Source organism: Eurytemora carolleeae, unplaced genomic scaffold (assembly GCF_000591075.1).
Source record: "Eurytemora carolleeae unplaced genomic scaffold, Eaff_2.0 scaffold1710, whole genome shotgun sequence".
NCBI lineage: Eukaryota > Metazoa > Arthropoda > Copepoda > Calanoida > Temoridae > Eurytemora > Eurytemora carolleeae.
The window spans coordinates 11,459-33,427 of record NW_019397614.1 but is presented as its reverse complement, the minus strand read 5'-3'; the positions used below and the strand labels follow the sequence as shown (position 1 = coordinate 33,427).

The following is a 21,969-nucleotide window of genomic DNA, read 5'->3' as shown; positions in this document are numbered from 1 at the left end:
GAGGTCATTAGAAGGTCAAACACTGGATTTGTTGCTGCTACTGCATTCCTGGGGTTCCTAGCTTTTATTTGATGTGCATAAAGCCATAGTTGAAATATTTTCTATTTCTGGAGGTCATTAGAGGTCATTAGAGGTCATTAGAGGTCATTAAAATTCAATTTGATTTTATTTTAGGAATTTCGATCACTAATTAGGCGTGCACCCAAAAAATTGCAAGATTTGAACCAAAAATGAAGGCAGGGCCCCCCCCCCCTACATCAAATGTGCCAACTCCACCATCCCCTTTACTGAATTTTTTTAACAAAGCACAGTTTTTTGTCTTATATTTTTCGCTTTTTCATGACTTGATGAAACATTCAGAAATCCGGAAATTTTAATAAATTCTCTTTTTTAAATAGTTTAGATTTGGTGTTTAAGAGTTATTTTTTCAGTTTTTGCTTGATGGTATGCCCATTGAATCCGGATCCGTGTATCCGGATCCAGGAAGCCAAAATCTTACGGATCCAACGGATCCGGATCCTAACCAATGCTATTCTGTGTAGTTTATTCCTGGTTAGAACAGTTAACAAATATAAACGTTAATTTTTAATTGTCACAGATATTATAAATATAAAGGTTAATTATTAATTGTCAAAAATATTATAAAATCAAAATTGATTAAAAATAAAGTCTGACAAGGCACATAAACTCTTAATCACTAAAATATACTTTAATATCGATTTTTTTCTAAAGGAATTGAGTCTTTGCCACAAATCTTTGGTACCCATTGTCGTAGACCTTAGCTATTTCAAACTATTATCTCTTTCGGATTCCATAATCTAATTTGAAATATCAAAGCTTCATCCTAGCCGGTAGCAAATACATATGGATTCCAATATTTGAGATTGTAGGAAAGACTGAATTCCTTTGAAGGAATTTTAAATCTTAGTAAAATATTAATAAAACAATAAAAGCTTAGTCCAATGTCCAATATACATAATAAACAAACTCTTATTTAGCACTCGACATTTAATTTAGCCCAAAAAACACCAAACTACATCTTTTAAATGCAAAAACTTAAAAATTTTGATTGTCATTTCTTAATGGATACACATATAAAATTTCTAGAACCATTGGACTCCTTGCTAAGAAGATTGCAAAGTCAGTTTCTTTCATGCTGAATAATATAGCTCTCGTCAGCTAAAAGAATCAAATTTAGACATTTCATCTAGATCAATCATCAAACTCTGGAAGTATAAAATCATTTAAATTTCTAAAATTCGAGAAATTAAATTTCTGTTGTATAAATGCATGAAATGTGTTCTTTATAATCACAGGAGTTTCTTATAAGATAAAGTAGTTCAGTTTTAAGCAAATATGTTGTAAAAATATGTGTAACTAATGATTTAAAAGGAAGAACTTCTCCGACTACTATAGGCTAAACACCGCGGTTTCGCCGTTAAACTTCAGCATACCATTCTCCTCCATATGCCTAAACATTTTAACAAGAAATAGATGCAAAACAAAACTTTAATCCTTGTCACAAACTCTGATTTTCTAATCTATGTATATCTATGCAACCCGATATTTAAAACTATAAATACTGTTGAATCAAATCATCGAAGTTTGAATTATCATAGGTTTACACCATGAGGTTGAAACGATATAGGAATTCTAAAATTCGAGTTTGTGTCAAAAACTCAATATCTTTGTCTTAACATGATAAACAAGAGAATCGATCAGGCCCAATGTTTTTGTGGCAACTCACATGACTCCAGGGAAGATTTTTGGCGGTCAGAATTAACTTTTTTGCCTTTTTGCCTCTAAATATTTTGGAACTTAATTTTGTTTGGATATCCCGGATCAAAAACAGAAAAATCTAACAGTTCCATCAATCAATCAATTACAGTTTGTATTGTGTAAAAAGAAAAATGGCGGTTGTAAAAATTAGAATCAGTCGAAGAATTAGAATTATTTTAAGAAAATTATGTTTTCTTTATTCATTAACCAAAAAAATTCTGAGTTCAACTAATTTTACTACACACGCTGACAAGGCATTTTTAGTTCTGGAAGTGAACCCGGAAATAGCTCTAGGATGGATGGAGTAAAACCTAAATACTACCATTTTGGTACGACTTCTCTCATTAATTAAATGAAAAGCAAATGTTTAGTATCAACAATTACAAATTCTCTTTAGGAAACATGTACATTGTACAATTCAAAAACCTTATAAGTTTTAAAAACAATTCAAGGTTTGGCCGGTCACAGGGTGGACTTAAGTGGTACCTGGAAAGCTCTGGAAACTTTAACTCTCCAAGATTTGTATTTTGATTTCTCTCAAACTCCATCTATATATATATATATATATATATATCAATCAAACAAATAGGAGGGGACAACTTATACAATTATTTTTTCATTTATATATAATTAAACACGCATTTAGAAAAAAATGTGAATAAAACTAACAAAAACATAATTAAAACTTCTAGATGATTCCGTTGATTGGAACCTACCGATAAGTTGGAGCCTATGGCTGCCCAGAGGGGGCAAATATAAACTTAATTTTCTCCACAGACAAGGATAAGTAATAAATTACACTGTTCAGTTACCTTGAAGATAAGGTTATAAAGGTTCTCTAGGTTTCTCTGAGTCAGTTTCTCCATTGGCTGGTTGGAGTTCTAGAATATATAATTAGTTTAATAAAAACAACAGTTCAAGAGTGTAAATAACAGTTCAACATTAGAATTTTAAAGTCTTGAGAACAACATTAGTATTTTTTGTTTTATAATATCTGTTGTTGTGTTCTTTTGTAGTTGTTTTTGATTTTTTTTCATGAAGGATCACTTGCAAAATTTATAATCTACTTCAGCTAAGAATGAGAATTTTGGTAAGATACTTCGAAAAACGTAGCACATGATTTTGTCCTGGAATTCATTACGGCTCCATATAATGATCGGAAAAAAATGGAAATGCCCATGCTGACAATTTACTTGGTCGTTGCAGCATATATCCGCAAGTAACTTTTAAGGATAAATCCCTACTAAAGACAAACAACTTCAAGCTAGAAAAATATGGATATCTTAATCCTTGAACAGACATAAGTTTTAAGGGTAGAAATATTAATCAAGTGTCCTAATTTTATAAATAGAGATCAGATGAAATTACTCCCGCAGTCCCTTTCATATGGACTCACTGTGTTAATAGGAACTAAAATATGATTCTTTAAAAAACATTAAAAGCAAAAATTAAAAGGCAATTTAAAATCTACCTTTAGAAACTTGATGAATCCTTCGGAAACGAACTGCAGATCCAACGCCATTTCTTATGAAATATATTCAAATTTTAAACTTTTTTTTTATCAACCGTAGATATACAATACATACACATAAAGAATTTTTTGTGAAGCATTATTACCCCTTCTCTATATATTCGCTTTTCTTGTAGAATATTCAGGTACTATGCAGACAAATATTGCCTTTTCTCTTAAATTACATGAATTTGGATCAGTTTGAGCCACGAGCGTACAGTTTAACGACGCAATCTAATTGATGCTGAGATTAGGCAGAGCCAGTGGAAGAAGTAGAGGATTGATTTTTTGTATGGAAGCTGTGAGCAGATCCAGACCGAGTGAAGGAATGTGCTTGATATCCCTGGTATCTTCCAGGTAGTTTTATCAGGTTGTAAATCCTTTACACATAATAAATCATATTACGAGTAATCTAGTTGATTGTAAATTTTTTGAATTCATTCACTAAACTCGACCCACATATTCAAGAAATAAGGGGATTTATGGGGATTTTGAAAGAAAGGCTATTTAAGAAGAAAACTGAGAGGGGTGTATATTTTCAAAATACAACCCCCCTAGGGGCGGGGATAGGGGGAAGAATGATTTTTGATTATTTTGGGGAAGAAAAAAATTATAAATAAAAAAGCAACTTTTTAAATTTTATTTTATACTTTTCCAAAAAAATTATAATTTTCCAAATATTTTAACCCCCCCCCCCTTAAATCTAAACCCATAAATTATTGCTCAAGTATTAGAAGTTCTTGTTGTACACCTATTTAAGAAATAATCTAAAAAGACTTACTTGTAATTTTTACCACAGCAGCAGTACACAACAGCCGAGTTGTCCACTACATTAATCCTGAACGTGCTTTCAGAATCGTTAAGGAACCGCGGACAGTGCAGACATTTTGTAATGTCGTCTTCCCCTAGTGGACACATAATTTGATTGAAATTTGATACAAGAATTTGAAGCAGATAAAACTCGCTTTTTTATTACAAATGTATTTCTATATACCACAGCTCTTCGCATAAGATAAGATAATATATATATTACCGTCCTATTAAGACGAGGGAGGGAACCCCCGGACGCCATGAGCCTCTGCTATGCAGACACGAGCCTCCTAAATTTGCTAGGCAGAGCGAGCCTCCACTATGCAGACCAAGCCTACGCTATGCAGACCGTGCCTTCGCTATGCAGTGAACGAGCCTCCACCATACAGAACAGCTTTTTTAAATTTTGGTTTTTATGTGTAAAGAAAAATGCTAACAATTTTTTTGATGTAGTGGCATAGGAATTTTACTAAAAATTAGATTTATTTATTGGTTGTCATGATTGAAAACATATATGGACTCGTAAAGTGGTTTGTAAGATTTATACTAAAACATTCTTACGCAGAAACGAAGATATGAGAAATACTTCTGGAGTAAATTTAGTTTGTTTTAATGTAATCTTTGATTTAAACAATACCTTTTTTTGAAAAATGTTAAGATTTAAATAAATGATACAAATTTTCTAGATTTAATTTGAACTACATAGCCATAATTAGGAACTATTAATAATATTTGGTAAAAATAATATTCATCTTTGAGAAACCTCTCATGCCACTATGTCAAACAAAAAATTGTTAACATTTTTCATTACACATAAAAACCAAGATTTAAAAAAAGCTGTTCTGTATGGTGGAGGCTCGTTCACAGTATAGCGGAGGCTTGGTCTGCATAGTGGAGGCTCAGTCTGCCTAACAAATCTGGAAGGCTCATGGCGTCCGGGGTTCCCTCCCTCTTAGGACTCTTCAGTATGGCTCAATTCATCATTTATTTGCAGTTGGCGGGGCTTGAACCGTGAATCCTTGGATTACGAATCAACCACGCTAACACTGCTCCATCAAACCTTGATGAATTGAGCCGTACTGATGAGTCCTAATAGGGTAATATATAATATCTATATAAGAAAAGAAGTATTCAGCCAGGGGCGTATTCAGGAATTTGTCCAGGTGCTTAATTTTTTTTCTTTCCAGGGGGCTCAGCATCAGTTGGGGCATGAATTGAAAACCCCCTGAAATCAATAGATTTCAGCTAGGGGGGCTTAGCCCCAATAGCCCCCCCCCCCCTGAATAGGTATCTCAGTATTCAGCACCTGAAGTTTTATTGTATTTTAGCTGGTAAACTTATAATTACATAGGTAGGGCAGTTTATTTGTTGTTGCCTTACAGGCCAATACTAAAACCCATCATCAAAAGAAATCGGGGTTTCAAACTAACACCTACAATTCCAATTTACCTTCCACTAGATGAATAAATGAGGTTTCATGTCTCAGTTTCTCAACTCGTGAGACTTCTACTGCCCGGGTATACTGTAGTCTGCAAATTAAAATTCGTGGGTAATAGAATAGTGGAATTTGGAAACCATCAGTTTTCCAGGATAATTCATATTCCGGTTAATAAAGAAGAAAAAAATAGGTCATAAAAAACAATGCGAATACAATCAATAACCTTCCACAGAAAAAAAATTATATTTTGTCCAACGTTTTGGTCTACAAGACTACAATTTTTTTCTTAAATAACTTTGGATTCCAAAATATACCTGTAAGGAATATTGTCTCCTAAATCATACATTTCATCTCCAGAAGATCCGTCATCGTTTAGTTCAATGATCTCTCCAGGTTTAGGATGATATATCGTGTACGCAGGGTTCGGAAGAGTTTCCATGAACTTGCTCAGTCTCTCAGGATCTTTGTATAACGATCTCACGGATAATATCTCGATAGGTAAAGGTTCAGGATCTGGAGATTCATCGTCTACCTGGATATTCTCATGTATAGGATAAACATCTCCCACAGTAGAATCATCCACATTAGATTTACTTGCATCGAGTTTGACTGATTTTTTATCAAGTGACTGACAAGAACTGTTTAAAGGTTCTGAGGATATACGGGGTTTCTTATCTATGTGTGCTTCATGACTACTCGAATGAGTCTTATCTGTAGATGAGTAATTCTTTCTTGATACTAATATTTGTTTCACGGTGTCGGAATCGGAATCATCGGAATCGGAGCTTTCTCGATACAGTATATTCCTTAACCGGTCCAGATCAGACAGTTCGACCTTAGAGGATTGACGTTTTTGAAGTTTTGATCCCCTTTCCGTGCTTTCTAGTTGCTTACGTTTATAATTAGGAACAGAGTCAACCATATCCCCAGTCTGTTTGGTGACAGGTACAGGCTGCAGTTTATTTGCAGATACAGGTTTCTGTAAAGGTTCAGGTACTTTAGTAGGCTCCGGTACAGGCTTAGTACTAGTTTTACGTCCAGGCTTCTTACTAGCTTCCGGAGCAGATTTAGCATTACATAGTAGTTCTGGCTTCCTAATAGGCTCAGAAAAAGATTGATCACTACTTTGTTTTTTACTAGGTTCCAGATTAGGTTTAGTTCTAGTATCGAGGTTAGGGTTTTTGCTGGGTTCTAGTACAGGTTTAGCAATAGTTCCAAGTTCTGGCTTCCTAATAGGTTCAGGTAAAGATTGATCACTACTTTGTTTCTTACTAGGTTCCGGATTAGGTTTAGTTCTAGTATCGAGGTTAGGGTTTTTGCTGGGTTCTAGTACAGGTTTAGCAATAGTTCCAAGTTCTGGCTTCCTAATAGGTTCAGGTAAAGATTGATCACTACTTTGTTTCTTACTAGGTTCCGGATTAGGTTTAGTTCTAGTATCGAGGTTAGGGTTTTTAATGGGTTCTGGTTTAGCAATAGTTCCAAGTTCTGGCTTCCTAATAGGCTCAGGAAAAGATTGATCACTACTTTGTTTCTTACTAGGTTCCGGAATAGGTTTAGTTCTAGTATCGAGGTTAGGGTTTTTGCTGTGTTCTAGTACAGGTTTAGTACTAGCTTCTTGATTAGGTAGCTTACTTGATTCCAGAAAAGTACTTGTTTCCTGTTCTAGAAGACCCTTAAAAGATTTAGGATTGTGCTGAACATTAAGGCTAGATTCACAGGCAGAATTGTCTTGTGTAGAATTCAGGGTCTTGTGATTGCTTGAATTTTCTTCCATTTCATTACATGATGTTTTCTGAATATTTTCCGAGTTTTTATGAGCAGTTTCAGGAGGTAGAACATCCATGGGAGTCTCTTTCTCAGGTTCGAGAGAAGACACTTTAGTATGTTTTAACTCCGTAGGTTTCAAGTTCTTGCTTTTAATTTCAATTGGTAAATCGTCCACAGAGGTCTCCGATTTGTTAGTCAGCAATCTCTTTGATTCTTCTTCAATTTTGGTTTTCTCTTTACGTAAATCTCTTAAGATTTCTGCATGGGATTTTTTAATTAAACTCTTTTCATCATTGAGCCCATTTCCTTTATCCAGTTCTCCTGGCGTTTGTAAATTTTGTTCGTTTACTTTTTTAGCTATGCTTCTTAGTTTTTCATTTTCTGAATCTTTGTCCCTTCTCCTGTCAAGATTCTTTGTGTTTTTCAGACTTTTTTCCACTTGTCTTTCTTTTTTCAAATTTTTCCTTGAGTCATGTTTTAATTCTTGCTTTTCCCTGCTTTTCTCTTTCTCCTTCTTTTCTTTTTCCATTTTCCTTTCAGTTTCCTTTTTTTCTTCCGCCTGTTTAAGCATTTCAATTTCCCTAGCTTTAAGTTCTTCTTGATATTTTCGCTTCAGTCTTTCTTTTTCTTTCTCCTTCTTAGCTTTCTCTTCCTTAGCTTTGAACTTGGCCTCTTTCTCTGCTTTCTTTAATCTCACATTCTCCTGAATCCTCTTCCTCTGCTCCTCACTAAAAGCAGACATACTCGGACGAACTGCAGGAGTTAGAGAAGGGATTTGAGCAGTTATAGAGGGGCCGGCAGGAGTTAGAGAAGGAATTTGAGCAGTTCTCGAGGGGCCGGCAGGAGTTAGAGAAGGGATTTGAGCAGTTCTAGAGGGGCCGGCAGGAGTTAGAGAAAGGACGGTAGAAGTTCTAGAGGGGGCGGCAGGAGTTTTAGAGGTTACTGCATCAGTTTTGGAGTGGACTGAAACAGCTTTAGAGGGGACTAGAACCGTTTTAGAGGGAACTGGGACAGTTTTTGAGTTAACTGGAACAGTTTTTGAGTGTACTGGAACAGTTTTTGAGGCGACTGGGTCTGTGACAGTTTTGGATGTGACGGCAGGAGTCTGGCAGGGGATAGCATTAGTTTTAGAAGGGGCTACAGGAGTTTTGGAGGGGACAGAATGAGTTTTGGGAGAAATCAATGGATTTTTGGATGAACCATGCAGTGGTTTTAATGTAGTTTTTTTAATCTCCTCCCCACCCTTGATCACATTCAAATCCTTTCTCTTCTCCGCGTCTAGCTGTCCAATCCTGTTTAATGTTTGAGGGTCTACAGAGCTCTTGATTTTGTCAATAGCCTGGAATCCCTTCCTCTTCTTATCCAGATACAACTCTAAAAATATGAAATATACAATCAAAACATGTTAAAAGAATTCATGTAAAAGAAATAATTCCAAATACAGTTCTTTGTTTTTATCATTTCCAAACTTAATTTCTAATATTCAATCCAGGGAAATGCTAGAAATAATGCCTTCAAAAAAAAATTGTTTGTTACTAAATGCTTTATTACCCAATTCATCTTGTTCTGCAGGTTCGGTTTCCTTGTTGGTAGAAGATTTCTCTTTCTCCTTGTTCTTCTCCTGCTCTGCGGGAACATAATTCGGGAATGAATCGGAGAAGGTCTTCTTCTTCAGCGGCATTAGCGCAGGTTGAGCAGGTTTAGGTGGAGTAAACGTAAGACTCGAAGGCAAAGTTAATAAAAAGCCACCTTCGTTAGATGACCTAGACGCTGTTGATGATCCGGAGGAAGAACTGGGATTAGCCGAGTTTATTTGAGGAGCCTGGCTCACTGTTACCGGACCAACTGTACTTAAAGAACTAATTTTATCATAAGATTTAGCAGGACTTACAATTTGAGACTCTGTTCTCGTCAAAACAGGATCATGTGGAGCAATATCTTTAGCTAAATAAGAAAGCAGACTTTCTCCCATTAATTCCAAACGATTTTCCAAACTAAATAAACAGCATAAAATTAAAAACACTTAAACCTGTTATTTTCATACTTTAAAAAATATTTTGACAAACGAGATAATTTTGGGATAATAATTGTCCTTAACCCTATCCCTGCTGGGGTACTTGAAAACCAGGATACGCTGGGGGGGGGGTCAATTGACCCCCCCCCCCCTCTAAATCCCATGTTTTATGTCCAAATATGACATATGATACATCATTAGAAAGCTCTTGTGCTCTACTTTTAGAATCTGCAAAAAAATTTGCAAATTTGCGAAAATTGAATTTTTTATCGCAAAATCCAGTTTTATAGTAAAAATGTTTGCAAAAAAAATTTGTCCAAAAAATGACAAATTATACATTTTTGAAAAGCCCTTGACCATGCCATTTCAAATATCAAAAATTTTTGCAAAATTTTAAATAACCTGATTTTAAATCAAGGAAAACTAAAAATGTGCAAATTTCCTTTGACAGGTTGTTTGCAAAAAATTTGCCATTTTTTCGCAAAACTTGTGCAATCCGTTTCCTTATGTCATAGGCTTTCCAAAAAGCTAAATTTTATCAAAATCTGACAAGTGAAAGTGGGTCAAAACAAAGATTTAGTTTGCTACAGGCAAAAGCAGTCATTCAGGCAGTGTGCCTGAGGACTCAGGCAGTTAGTATTAAAGCCCGGTTATAGGCCTAAAGGGAGGGCTTTGGGTATGTAAGAAAAGTCAGAAAATTTCAACAGCCTCAGACCAATACTTTTTGAGTTATGTAAAAAAAATTACAGGGGGGGGGGTCAAATTGACCCCCCCCCCCCAGCAGGAATAGGGTTAAAAGTACAGACTTACATGAAGGTTTTGTTCACTTAATTTAAAAAGACCCATAATTCCTAAGAATTTCAATTTAAAGTAGAAAAGGCGATTTCACTAATAATCTTGAAACTTTTCGTTAAAAATGAAAAAATGAACACCAATTAATTTTTCGCTGAAAAGGGGAAATGCAATGAAAAAAACCTTGCAAATTAATGTAAATTTTTTTATTATATTGAATGCTGTTCCTAACGGATGAGTTCTGAGAAGAACCAGCTGCATATGTGTTCTCTTCCGCCTCAGCTATATCGTCATATGCCTAACAAGTAAGGTAAGGGAAGGATATAAATTGAAACAATAACTGAGAAACTGCAAAACACACATTGTTCTTTAATATTAGAATTTGAAGATAAAGCTACTTATAGTTTCTTTTCTTAAATATCTTTTTATTGAGAATTTGAAATAGATTTATCATTAATGATGATAAATTCATTTTTGTTTTTTTCATTAATTACAAAGTTAATTCCAGTTAACTGTAACAAAATTCCTTACCATTTTTCTAAAAATAGAAACTAAAAATATGTTATTACTTCTATAAAATAAAATAATTATTTTAACAATATTTGGGAGGCACACCTTTCTCATTACAAATCAAAATGCATTCTCTGTACATGAAATTTGAGAAATACCTGATTTTCATTTAGTTTAAGGCACTGTAGAACATCCCAAACTAAAAAAATTGTAATACAAATTTTATTATCTGTTTCTTAATGCCCTTCTCATAATTTCATAAAATATTGAGCTCTCAATTTACAAGTTCACTCAACATTAACAATCGAAAACAAATTATATGGTTTTTATCTCTTATAAAAAAAATAACTCCCAATATTTAAATAGATTTTGAAACAATAATTTCATCATATATTTTTCTACCAACCTTTTTCCTGTTCTAGTACTGGTTGCTGAGGATTGGAGTTTTGATTGGGACTTTCCAGAAGATCAACAAGAGGACGAAGTTTTACAATCCCAACCTTGGTTCCAGAGGCAGGCTTTATAGGACTGGCCATAACGGAGACAGAATGAGCAGAGACGGGTAATACTGGAGAACATTCTAGGGATACTGGAGTATATTCAGGCGATACTGGAGAATATTCAAGGGATACTGGAGTATATTCAGGCGATACTGGAGAATATTCAGGGGATACTGGAGTACATTCAGTGGATACTGGAGTATATTCAGGGGATACTGGAGTACATTCAGTGGATACTGGAGAATATTCAGGTGATAAAGATATACACTCTGGAGAATCTACCTCCATGTCAACAATCTCTGTATTTGACGGTCTTATAAACCTTTCACTAGAAGCAGGCGAGCCTCTTCGTTCCCTGGTAGTTGATAACCTACTTTTTTGCCTAGGTTCTACACAAATTGATGATCTTCTACTTCCGCTTTCTTCAACAGATGTTGATCTACTACTATCTCCCTTTTGCTCTACAGTAATTGATGATCCAAAATTTCCTCTAGGTTCCGCAGATATTGATGATCTATTATTTCCTGTGGTTTCTACAGCATCTGATGATCTACCATATCCCCTAGGTTCTGCATATCTACTGAATCTACTAGCCTCCGAAGGTGAGGGCAGTCTGTTGGGTTCAGATGGTTCTAAATCATCTTGCCTTGAACCTCTAGCTCCCATAGAGGTGAAGACTGCTGAGTTTCCTCTGGATCCCCTATTCAAAACTTTAATTAGCTCTTAAACATCCGAAATATTAGTTTCAAGGACTTGACAAAATTAATTAAATTATTAATGGAGTCAAGGTTTATCTCAAATTCATCATATAGTTCTTTTATTTTGTTTCTATTAAAAATGCAAAACACTCCCCAGCAAAATACACTATTCACCTTGGTTGCCTGGAAAAGTCTAGACCCCCGACCCTAATCGTCCTCTCCGACGATACTGAACAATTTCCTGAGTATTCGCTGTTGTGCCTGTGGTCACTGTACTTGTGCTTAAATATACAATACAATTAACAATACATATTTACTAATTATGTGTCGATAAAAACTATAAAATAATAATAACAGAGTCCGAATTTAATGAATTTGAGCTGCGTATTAAATCCCCCAAAAACCGGTTTCAATTGAGCGCCGGCTTAAACCTTGAAACATTGAATACGATTTTAAGTGGAACCAACCATATTTGAGCTGCGGCTTAGATTTAAGCGCGGCTCAAATTCTTTAAATTCGGCCTCAGTTCTTGTTACTTCGTCCTACCTGGTCTGTAAAACTTTCGTCACAGTCTTTGCAGATATAAGTTTGCTGCGGTAAAGAAAGGATTAATTTCTATTTCAAATTTTTAATTTGTCAGAAACATGTTGTTTTCCTTCGTCAAATGGGCTGGAAAAATCTTTGAAAGTTTATCTTCCAAAAACTTAGTAAATATTTTTTTTTGTTTAAATTCAATTAAAATATTTTCCCAAGTTTAGGGTTTTGACAGAAAAGGCACCAAAGAGTATCCACCAAAAACCTCCATTTTAAAAATTTGTCCATTGCAAACAAAATAAATGTCAAGCATTTTCAACATTGTTCGACATGAAATCTCAACAAAAATTACTTCCCCCCAATACTGATTATTTTAAGGCACGACCCAAATATCTGCATCATTTTAAATTGTTTTCTTGATTTTAAAAATCTTTTTTTCCTGCTTAGGTGGGCTCCAGGCAGTCCTAGAGCTATATCTATTTATCCCATGACCATATGGTTTATCCCGGGAGCGCAACTCCGGAAACCTAAAAAACAAAACAACATGTTTTTGCCATACAGAGTTTTTTTTTGCGTGGGAAAAAATTACACCTGTTTTTTACCAATACAAATTACTTAATACGTAAGACATCACTTATAATTACTGATATGCATCGTTTTGAGGTTTTGAGATTTTGAGGTTTAGAGGTTTTTGAGGTTTTGAGATTTTGAGATTTTGAGGGTTTGAGATTTTTGAGGTTTTGAGGTTTTTGATGTATTGAGGTTTTGAGGTCCGTTTTCAAACATTTAAGGTATTGGATTTTTAGAGGCTCTTCAAGAATCTGATGAGTTTTATCTATTTCAAAAGTTTGATATTTTATTACTCTATGCAAAATTGTGTACTCTGACCAGAGACAACAAAAAAAAATTTCCGGAACGATTAATAAAATCGTTTTGGTTCATATCCTGGGCGTGAGAAAAAAAAATGCCTAAGTAATAAAAAGCAAACTTTTAGAAAATCGGATTTTGTTGTGTGTTAAACAATACATTTCAGATTCTTTAAGATCTAAAGTAAAAATCCTTGAATTTGTAAACCCGAACCTGACAACGATGCCCTTCCGAAGTTACAGTATGATTTTTAGTTTGCTACAGAAAATATGATCGAAAATGTGAAAAATTTCAAATTTTAAGACTATTAAATAAATTCAATAATCATTTTTTTATGATCTGTACGGAAAAAGTTAAAATTTTGTAAAACATACCTGTGTTCTCCACTCTTGGATCGATAATCACGATTTCTTTCGCGTCCTTCGTCTTCTTTTCGGCGATAATCTTCCTGTCGTTTTTCTTCCATATTACGGCTTTTTCCTTTCTTGTCCCGTCTTTCCTGCTCATCCCATCTTCTATCTTGCTCATCCCGTCGTCTTTCATGCTCATCCCGTCTTTCTTGCTCATCCCGACGTCTTTCTTGCTCATCCCGTCTTTTTGGCTCATCCCGTCGTCTTTCTTGCTCATCCCGTCGTCTTTCTTGCTCATCCCGTCTTTCTTGCTCATCCCGTCGTCTTTCTTGCTCATCCCGTCGTTCTTTTCCTTTCTCTTCCATTAGTGCTTCTTCACGCCTCTTTTTTCGTAAATTCTCTTCATTCTTCCTTTGCATCTCTTCTTGTTCATTATCTCTCATAGTAGGTCTACGATCCATTTCACCTACCAGTCATACATTATTACGTAAATTCACTAAACAATCATACATTTTTACGTATATTCACCTACCAATCATTCATTATTACGTACGTTCACCTACCAATCACACATTATTACATACATTCACCTACCAATCAAACATTATTATGCACATTCACCAACCAATCATACATTATTACGTACATTCACCAACCAATCATACATTATTACGTACATTCACCTACCAATGGTATATTATTACTTACATTCACCTACCAGTCATACATTATTACGTAAATTCACCAACCAATCATACATTATAACATACATTCACCAACCAATCATACATACATTCACATACCAATAATACATTATTACATACATTCACCTACCAATCATACATTATTACATACATTCACCTACCAATCATACATTATTACATACATTCACCTACCAATCATACATTATTACATACATTCACCTGCCAATCATACATTATTACATACATTCACCTTCATACATTATTACATGCATTCACCTACCAATCATACATACATTCACCTACCAATCATACATTATTACATACATTCACCTGCCAATCATACATTATTACATACATTCACCTGCCAATCATACATTATTACATGCATTCACCTACCAATCATACATACATTCACCTACCAATCATACATTATTACATACATTCACCAACCAATCATATATTATTACGTACATTCACCAACCAATCAAACATTATTACATACCTTCACTTACCAATCATACATTATTACATACATTCACCAACCAACCATACATTATTACGTACATTCACCAACCAATCATACATTATTTCGTACATTCACCTAACAATCATACATTAATACTTACATTCACCTACCAATCATACATTATAACATATGTTCACCTACCAATCATACATACATTTACCTACCAATCATACATACATTTACCTACTAATCATACATACATTCACCTACCAATCTTACATTATTACATACATCCACTAACCACTCACACATTATTACATACATTCACCAACCAATCAAACATTATTAGATACATTCACATACCAATCATACATTATTACGTACATTTACCTACCAATCGCACATTATTACGTACATTCACCTACCAATCACACATTATTACATACATTCACCTGCCAATTATACATTATTGCATACACTTACCAACCAATCATACATTATTACGTACATTCACCAACCAATCATACATTATTTAGTACAATCACCTAACAATCATACATTAATACGTACATTCACCTACCAATCATACATTATAACATATATTCACCTACCAACCATACATACATTCACCTACCAATCATACATACATTTACCTACTAATCATACATACATTCACCTACCAATCTTACATTATTACATACATTCACTAACCAGTCACACATTTTTACGTACATTCACCAGCCAATCATACAATATTACGTACATTCGCCAACCAATCATACATTATTACGTAAATTCGCCAACCAATCATACATTATTTAGTACATTCACCTACCAATCATATATTATTACGTTCACTTACCTACCAATTATATAGTATTACGTACATATACCTACCAATCATATAGTATTACGTACATTTACCTACCAATTATATATTATTACGTACATTTACCTACCAATTATATATTATTACGTATATTTACCTACCAATTATAAATTTTCACGACAAACTGGTGGTAATCCCCCCCCCCAGACTATTTTCTAAGTTACAACCCCACATATATTCTACAAGCTACCCTACACCCTAAGAAAATAATCATGTAAGGAATCTAGATGTCTTATCAATTGTTAAACTGAAGAATTTATCTACTGCACAATAATTGCTCTACACTTACCCGATCTTGCTTTGTTTGCTGCTGTAATAAAAATATCATAATCTGATTTGGCCAAAGGATTTTTAGCTCGTTTCAGAGAGGAAGGGGTTTTCTGAAATTAAATTCAATTTTTACCACCACAAAAAAATGTTTATTTATTAAAAAAATAGGTTAAAAGAAATATAATTATTAAAGAAAAAAAATACACGTAAACTTAACAGACGTTATAGTTACGCATCCGATTGACAACCTTATATGGAAAAATTATGGGGGGGGGGGGTTATCATTGTTTTTTATAAATCTGATAATTGATTTTTATTATAAAGTTCTCGGTAAAATTGGTTGATTTTTTCGCAACTGAGAAAAGGAAGGAAATTTTAAGAATTTATATATTTTCAAGAAAGCTAAGAAAACGATCCAAAGACTGAAGGGTGCCATTGTGAATAGGGCGGGCATCTAAAACTTTTTACTAAGGAATACGTAGACGGCCATTTAAGTTAGAAGAAAAGTTAAAATTCTATTTGATTTTTACAGAAGATAGAAATCAGAAAACCTGGTTGCGTAGTCTGCAGAGGACGAGACTTCAGAGACGACTGTACGGAATTAATTGAGTTATTTTTAACATCCATGCTCCCCTGGTTTTGAAAAAAAGCTTCTTTCTTTACAAAAGCATTTAGTAAACCATTAAAAGACTATAGTAAAGACAAAAAACAAGATCTAATTTTCACATCTTCATATTTAAAGAATGTTGAATCGTCCGTTTAGTCTCATCCTTTGAGGGTAACCCTGTAAGGTAACCTACCTCACTTTTCAGTTTAGCACGCCGAATTCGTCGATTTTTTGCTTCACTCTGAAAAAAATAAGTTGTTAGGTACGTTCCCAAAGGCATTTTCCCAAAGGCATTTTCCCAAAGGTATTTTCCCAAGAGCGACTTTCCAAGTGTCAATTTCGCAAGTGGCAACTACCCAAATGTGCAATTTCCCAAACGACAACTTCCCAACGGTTAGGTTAGGCCCTCTGAGACGCCGCAGGCTGCAATTTGGGCCGAGCTCTGTGGCTAGGATGGGCTAGTGGCCGAGCACCGCGGCTAGAACAGACAGGGGACCGAGCGCTCCGGCTAAGACATACTTGGGAAGTTACCACTCGGGAAATTTCACATTTGAGAAGTTGCCACTGGCAAAATACCCTTAGGAAGTTGCCACTTTTATCTGTATGTTATCTGATTTTATGTGCTCAGAGAACATCTTTTATATTCAAAACTTAAATTTTGCTGGATCAAATAGAAAAACTTTGATATATCCAAGGTTCACACAAACATGTTGAAAAATTCCAACATGCTAGAATCTTATAGTGTGTGGCAGTAAGGCTACGATATTTTTTTTGAAGTCCCAAGCAAGACTACGATTTTTATACTGAAGCCCCAAGCAAGACTACGCTTTTTATATTTGCAGCCCCAAATAAGACTACGATTTGTCAATGTTTGCAGTCCTTAGTATACCCGTGCAATAGTAACCTGTCTTATGTATAAAATCAAATTTAAAACCTGAAAATAGAAAATTTGAAAAAGTAAGACCGCACTGGAAATTATAAACTTTTTAATAAATTGTTTGATTATGTTAATTAACATTAAAAAATGCAAAATTGAATTTTAATGTTTATATCAAAATATTATGCAAAAATAGATATGAAAATCGAAAAAATAAACATTATAAAATAGACAGGAATGAAGGGAGGGAGGAGGGGGGGGGGAGCTTTAAGCACTAAAAATTATACTTACACGAATACTGTTTCTTGTTTCTTTATTAATCCGATGAGCCTTGTATTCGTTCAGATGACTTATAATTCCCTCATAGCTGACAGAGGCAGATATTAATCAGAACTTATTTGGCGGATTTTAGCATGTTAACATTTATGTTAGGCGGAATTATTAGTAAACTAGCTCTAGGTCCCGGCGTTGCCCTTGAAATTAAAAAAAAACACTTGAAAAGGAAATTCAGAATTTATAATAAAAAAAATCGATTTAAAAAACACTTTTCGTAAAAAACGGTTTTTAGCCTATAGTACCCACAATGTACCCATGGGTTCCCTCAAAAAAGGTTAGCCAATTCGGTCTCTATTTAAATTTAGCTTGTCTGTTTGTTTGTTTGTTTGTATCCAAAAAACGACAAAACGGCTGAACCGATCATGCCCAAATTTTGTGTGGGACCTCACGTGGCAACAGGGAAGGTTTATGAATATTCAAAATTTTAAATATTTGTCTCCTTCAAAATTCAATTTTCATTATATTTTTGAACATTTTGAAAATCCACGAAATTTTTTGTTAAAATCCGCGAACTTTTTTGTTTTGTTTTACGATGTACACAAAATTAAATTAAATTAAATTAAAATATAAGATGGGCCCTAAAAGCCTAGTATAATATATTTATGTTTGGCGGGTATTAACGTGTACGTATTGCCACTTGAATTTATTTTCTTAATTCACGATAAAACAGAATAAAAAGTTACTATTTAAGGAAAGCTTTGGAGAACTATTATGTATATTACACTAAGAGGAAAATATATTGAACAAATGAATATCTGCTTCTGCCAAACCTTTCTTCAAAAGTACATATGTCTAAACAATAAATATAATTAAACAAAACACACAAAAAAGGTGGGAAAAGGACGAAGTCCGTCTTCCAATTAAATCCTGAATCACATTAGGTTTTAGTTTTGTTTCTCCATTAAAAGCACGCTTTGATAGGAAATGTCACTTAAAAGGTAAAGACAAAATAATAAAAGATAAAATTAAATTAATTAAAACTAAAGAATGGTTATCAATATTAAAAATTTTAATTCTATAAAACATTAATACCTCCACTCTCTATCTCGTAAAGGCAGAAAAAGAGATCCTGTAAAAAATATATAATTGAAATTGAGACATCTTACAATTTATTACTAGACTTAACGAGCACCTTACGTTCCATATAGCTAAACAATTTTAGATTTGAACTGTGGATTTTCAAGTCGAAATTTTTCATCGTACTATGTTTAAATTGGTGCATTTTCAAAAATAATAAATGTCAACAATTTTACTGGGCAACAGAACATCTTTTTAATTTTGACCAGTCATAAATCTTCCTCTGGGGTCATGTGCGTGTCAATAAAAAATTTGTCACCGCTTCAACGTTTAATCTAGACGGACAGATAAACATCATTCCGCAGAAGTCAGGACTGAGCCTCCGTCAAAAAACGTAAATACTTTAAAAAGACCAGACATGAAAAACTGGCAATTTTCTTTGGTGAGATTTTAAACTATGGAAAACGACAACAAAACTGAACTCAGTGTGTTGTGAATTTCGGATTCAAGCATTAATCTTCATCTTGCGCTGACCAACGGGTTAATTTAATTCCTATTTAATAATCCCTAGTTATTGTACCCTTGTGGGATCAAGCCTTTATAGTGCCCACATTGGATATAGAGATCAAGCGTTTAAGATTAACTTTACTAAACAGAAAATTTCCGACATCGGAACAGCCTAGAAGTTAAGACAAAGCAAATTAATCAGATCAGAAAGTAAACCAACTACTTGAGATTTCACAATGTTTAATTATAAGTATATTTATTTACCTTGATTCCTTTTTTATAAGTTATTCGGTCTCTGACAATACTCCGAACTTTTGGACTTAAATAATATTATTGTTAATTTTATGACTTTAAATGTATAACTAAAGTTATACACAATCACTTAACTTTTATTTATTGATACAATTTTGAAAACTTTTCCATGCCGCAGCTTAAAATATTTCGTTAAAAGAATTCACAATGCCTGGTGTCTGAGTATTAAAAAGTTGAAATATTTCCAAAAGCTAAAAAATAAATAAGTTTTACCTTAACTCCCAAAGGTCTTTTGTGACGTCAGACAATCTAAATTAAAATATGAAAGACAACAAGCGAAATTACACCAAGAGTAAAAAAGTTTGTAAAAAAAAAGAAAATAGAGCTTTCCATACTTTTGCTCGGTTCGCAGAACAGTAAATTTAAATCTTTTAAAAATTTACCGAACAAAAAAAAGGTTTAGCTTTGCTACTTTTTAAAACATGTTAAGTTAAATTACCCCGCCGCACTGCTAGACTTTTGCGCAATCACTAATTAGCACTGGTATAACAACGACGACATTTAATCTATGCTAGGACATATATTATTAGATACCTGATGCGATTGATAAACTGTTAAATATACTACTGTTAGAGCATATAGAATATGGCAAGAATTGTTTAACTACACACATGAATCCATGTGTAGTAGTTCAATTGAAAGTTAAATAATAACTATAAAATTATGACCAAAAAATATCAACTGAAGCTATAAAACATTGTTGAATTAGACAAAAACGTATATATAAACCAAAAAATGATAATATGAACAAATTTCAAATCAGGCTAGGGGGACCTTTCCCACCTTCCCCCCCCCCCCTAGTTGCGCACCTGGTTCTAACGACATAAGTTCAAATATATAATCTCCATATTAAATAGATTCTATAATTAGTTTTGCAACAGTGTAGGGGACAAAAAATATACCTAAAAGTTCACTTATTAGTACTGCACTGTACATTGGTACAGTTAAACTTTTAACAGAATTGTACTTGAATATCAAAGGTGCATTAATTTATTAATTTATGCTACAATTTCAAATAATAATAACGTAAATATCGTCTTCGCTATAACAATGCCAATTCCTACGTGTTTGCAGTCCTCTTGCATGGTGAAAACAAGAAATTATTAAATTCATTAAAGTTAGCTCTTAGAGTTCTAATCTTCAATGGTAGGCGAATATATCAATGCTAGGCTTGCGCCCATTTTCTATTTAAATTGTGAACATGCTCTTTTTTACATTTTAAAACAAAGAAGAAAAAAATTTTGCGGATTTTTTACGTGATGTCCCACAAAAATTTTGGGCCCGATCGGTTCAGCCGTTTTGACGTTTATTGGATCCAAACAATCAAACAAACAGACAGACAAGCCAAATTTAAATACAGATAGAGAATAATGAGGATGAGGACGACTTTCGATTTCAATTTTGATTAATATCTAAAAGAATGGATCCACAAAAACATGGAAACAAAGAGAAGCTGGCAATAAAAACCCTTCTTTTTATTTACTTGTAAACTGTAATTCGAAAAAAAGCTTGTTAACACTTGAAACTTGAATTAAAATGTAGTCTTCATTATATTGATATAATCGCCTACCACCGTAGTTAAATAAATTATTGTACAGCCTTATCAATGCTCATGTGAATGTAAACTAATTATCTTATCTCTAAATATTACTGGGAACATGGGGACATGGGATGGGAAAACTAACACAACTCGTACAATGAGAGAAGTGATAGCGGACTTCTGATCGGAAACGATTGTCGAATAGAATAAAAATAAAAATATTTTATTTCCGATTAAAAATTTACTATTTTCCTCTGCTTTCCGACTTGAAATTATTTATTATAACAGTGCAAGTAGTTTCTATTATAACAGACTTGTAAAAGGTAATAAAAACTTTTTTATTAAGTAACCACTGAACACCCATTAGGAACAATAGAGTATTAAACCTTTAACTTAAAAATCAAAAATATCTGCCGGCGCAGTAAAAAGTCCAATTCAAAAAAAAGCTAATCATAAAATACTACAAAAAGTCTGAGACTTTGTGTTTTCTTTAACCCCCCCCCCCCCCCCACCATTGTTATGTACATATTTTAAGGGTTACTTCGCAAAGCTTGGAGAAATAAATGGATTTTAAGGTAAAAATATTTAAAAGGGAGTTAGTTTTACCCCTTTATATTACGTATAAGTTAAATATTTTTCTCCACGCTTTAACTCGGCCAAAAAATGATTATATTAAAGCTAAAAGAATAAAAAATGTTAAAATAGTAGTTAATTCTAATTCTACCCGTGAGGAGGGTCGTCGTAGGATCTGAGCTCCTGTTCTGAAACCGGTATCCACTTCATTCTGTATTTAGATTTCTGAAACAGAAATAATGAAAAAACGTCTTAAACGCATGCAAGGTAACTCACAGGCGTTTTTAACAAAAACAATTTGA

The 21,969-nt window shown here is 33.8% G+C and overlaps 1 protein-coding gene across 2 annotated transcripts; it reads right to left on the bottom strand.

Annotated features, from left to right (window-relative positions):
* Positions 1-530: 530 nt before the first annotated feature.
* Positions 531-21,950, bottom strand: LOC111715190 (daf-12-interacting protein 1). 2 transcript variants are annotated; one of them, XR_002768181.1, is made up of 24 exons: positions 21,819-21,950; positions 19,768-19,803; positions 19,507-19,561; positions 18,751-18,787; positions 18,489-18,510; positions 17,674-17,749; positions 16,699-16,746; positions 15,918-16,008; positions 13,594-14,035; positions 12,792-12,879; positions 12,365-12,409; positions 11,993-12,099; positions 11,027-11,820; positions 10,779-10,819; positions 10,338-10,408; positions 8,856-9,298; positions 5,852-8,678; positions 5,549-5,628; positions 4,071-4,194; positions 3,397-3,669; positions 3,251-3,303; positions 2,592-2,660; positions 2,266-2,327; positions 531-1,471 (listed from the first exon to the last, which is right to left on the bottom strand). XR_002768181.1 is itself a non-coding variant. In XM_023490469.1 (20 exons), the coding sequence occupies exons 1-20, from the start codon at positions 21,875-21,877 to the stop codon at positions 3,540-3,542; spliced, it is 5,616 nt and encodes a 1,871-aa protein (XP_023346237.1). In that variant the 5' UTR covers positions 21,878-21,950; the 3' UTR covers positions 3,331-3,539. The 2 variants fall into 2 exon arrangements, 1 of the variants encoding a protein (XP_023346237.1); XM_023490469.1 differs by lacking the exons at positions 531-1,471; positions 2,266-2,327; positions 2,592-2,660; positions 3,251-3,303 and having other exon boundaries at positions 3,331-3,669.
* Between the last annotated feature and the right edge of the window lie 19 nt (positions 21,951-21,969).

Excerpts from the sequence above, each read along its gene's own strand:
- LOC111715190 (XM_023490469.1), bottom strand. The coding sequence starts at position 21,877 with ATGAAGTGGATACCGGTTTCAGAACAGGAGCTCAGATCCTACGACGAC. Across the intron at positions 11,821-11,992 it reads GACTTTTCCAGGCAACCAAG|GGGATCCAGAGGAAACTCAG; the intron begins GTGAATAGTGTA and ends AGTTTTGAATAG. Across the intron at positions 10,409-10,778 it reads TTAAACTAAATGAAAATCAG|GCATATGACGATATAGCTGA; the intron begins GTATTTCTCAAA and ends CTTACTTGTTAG.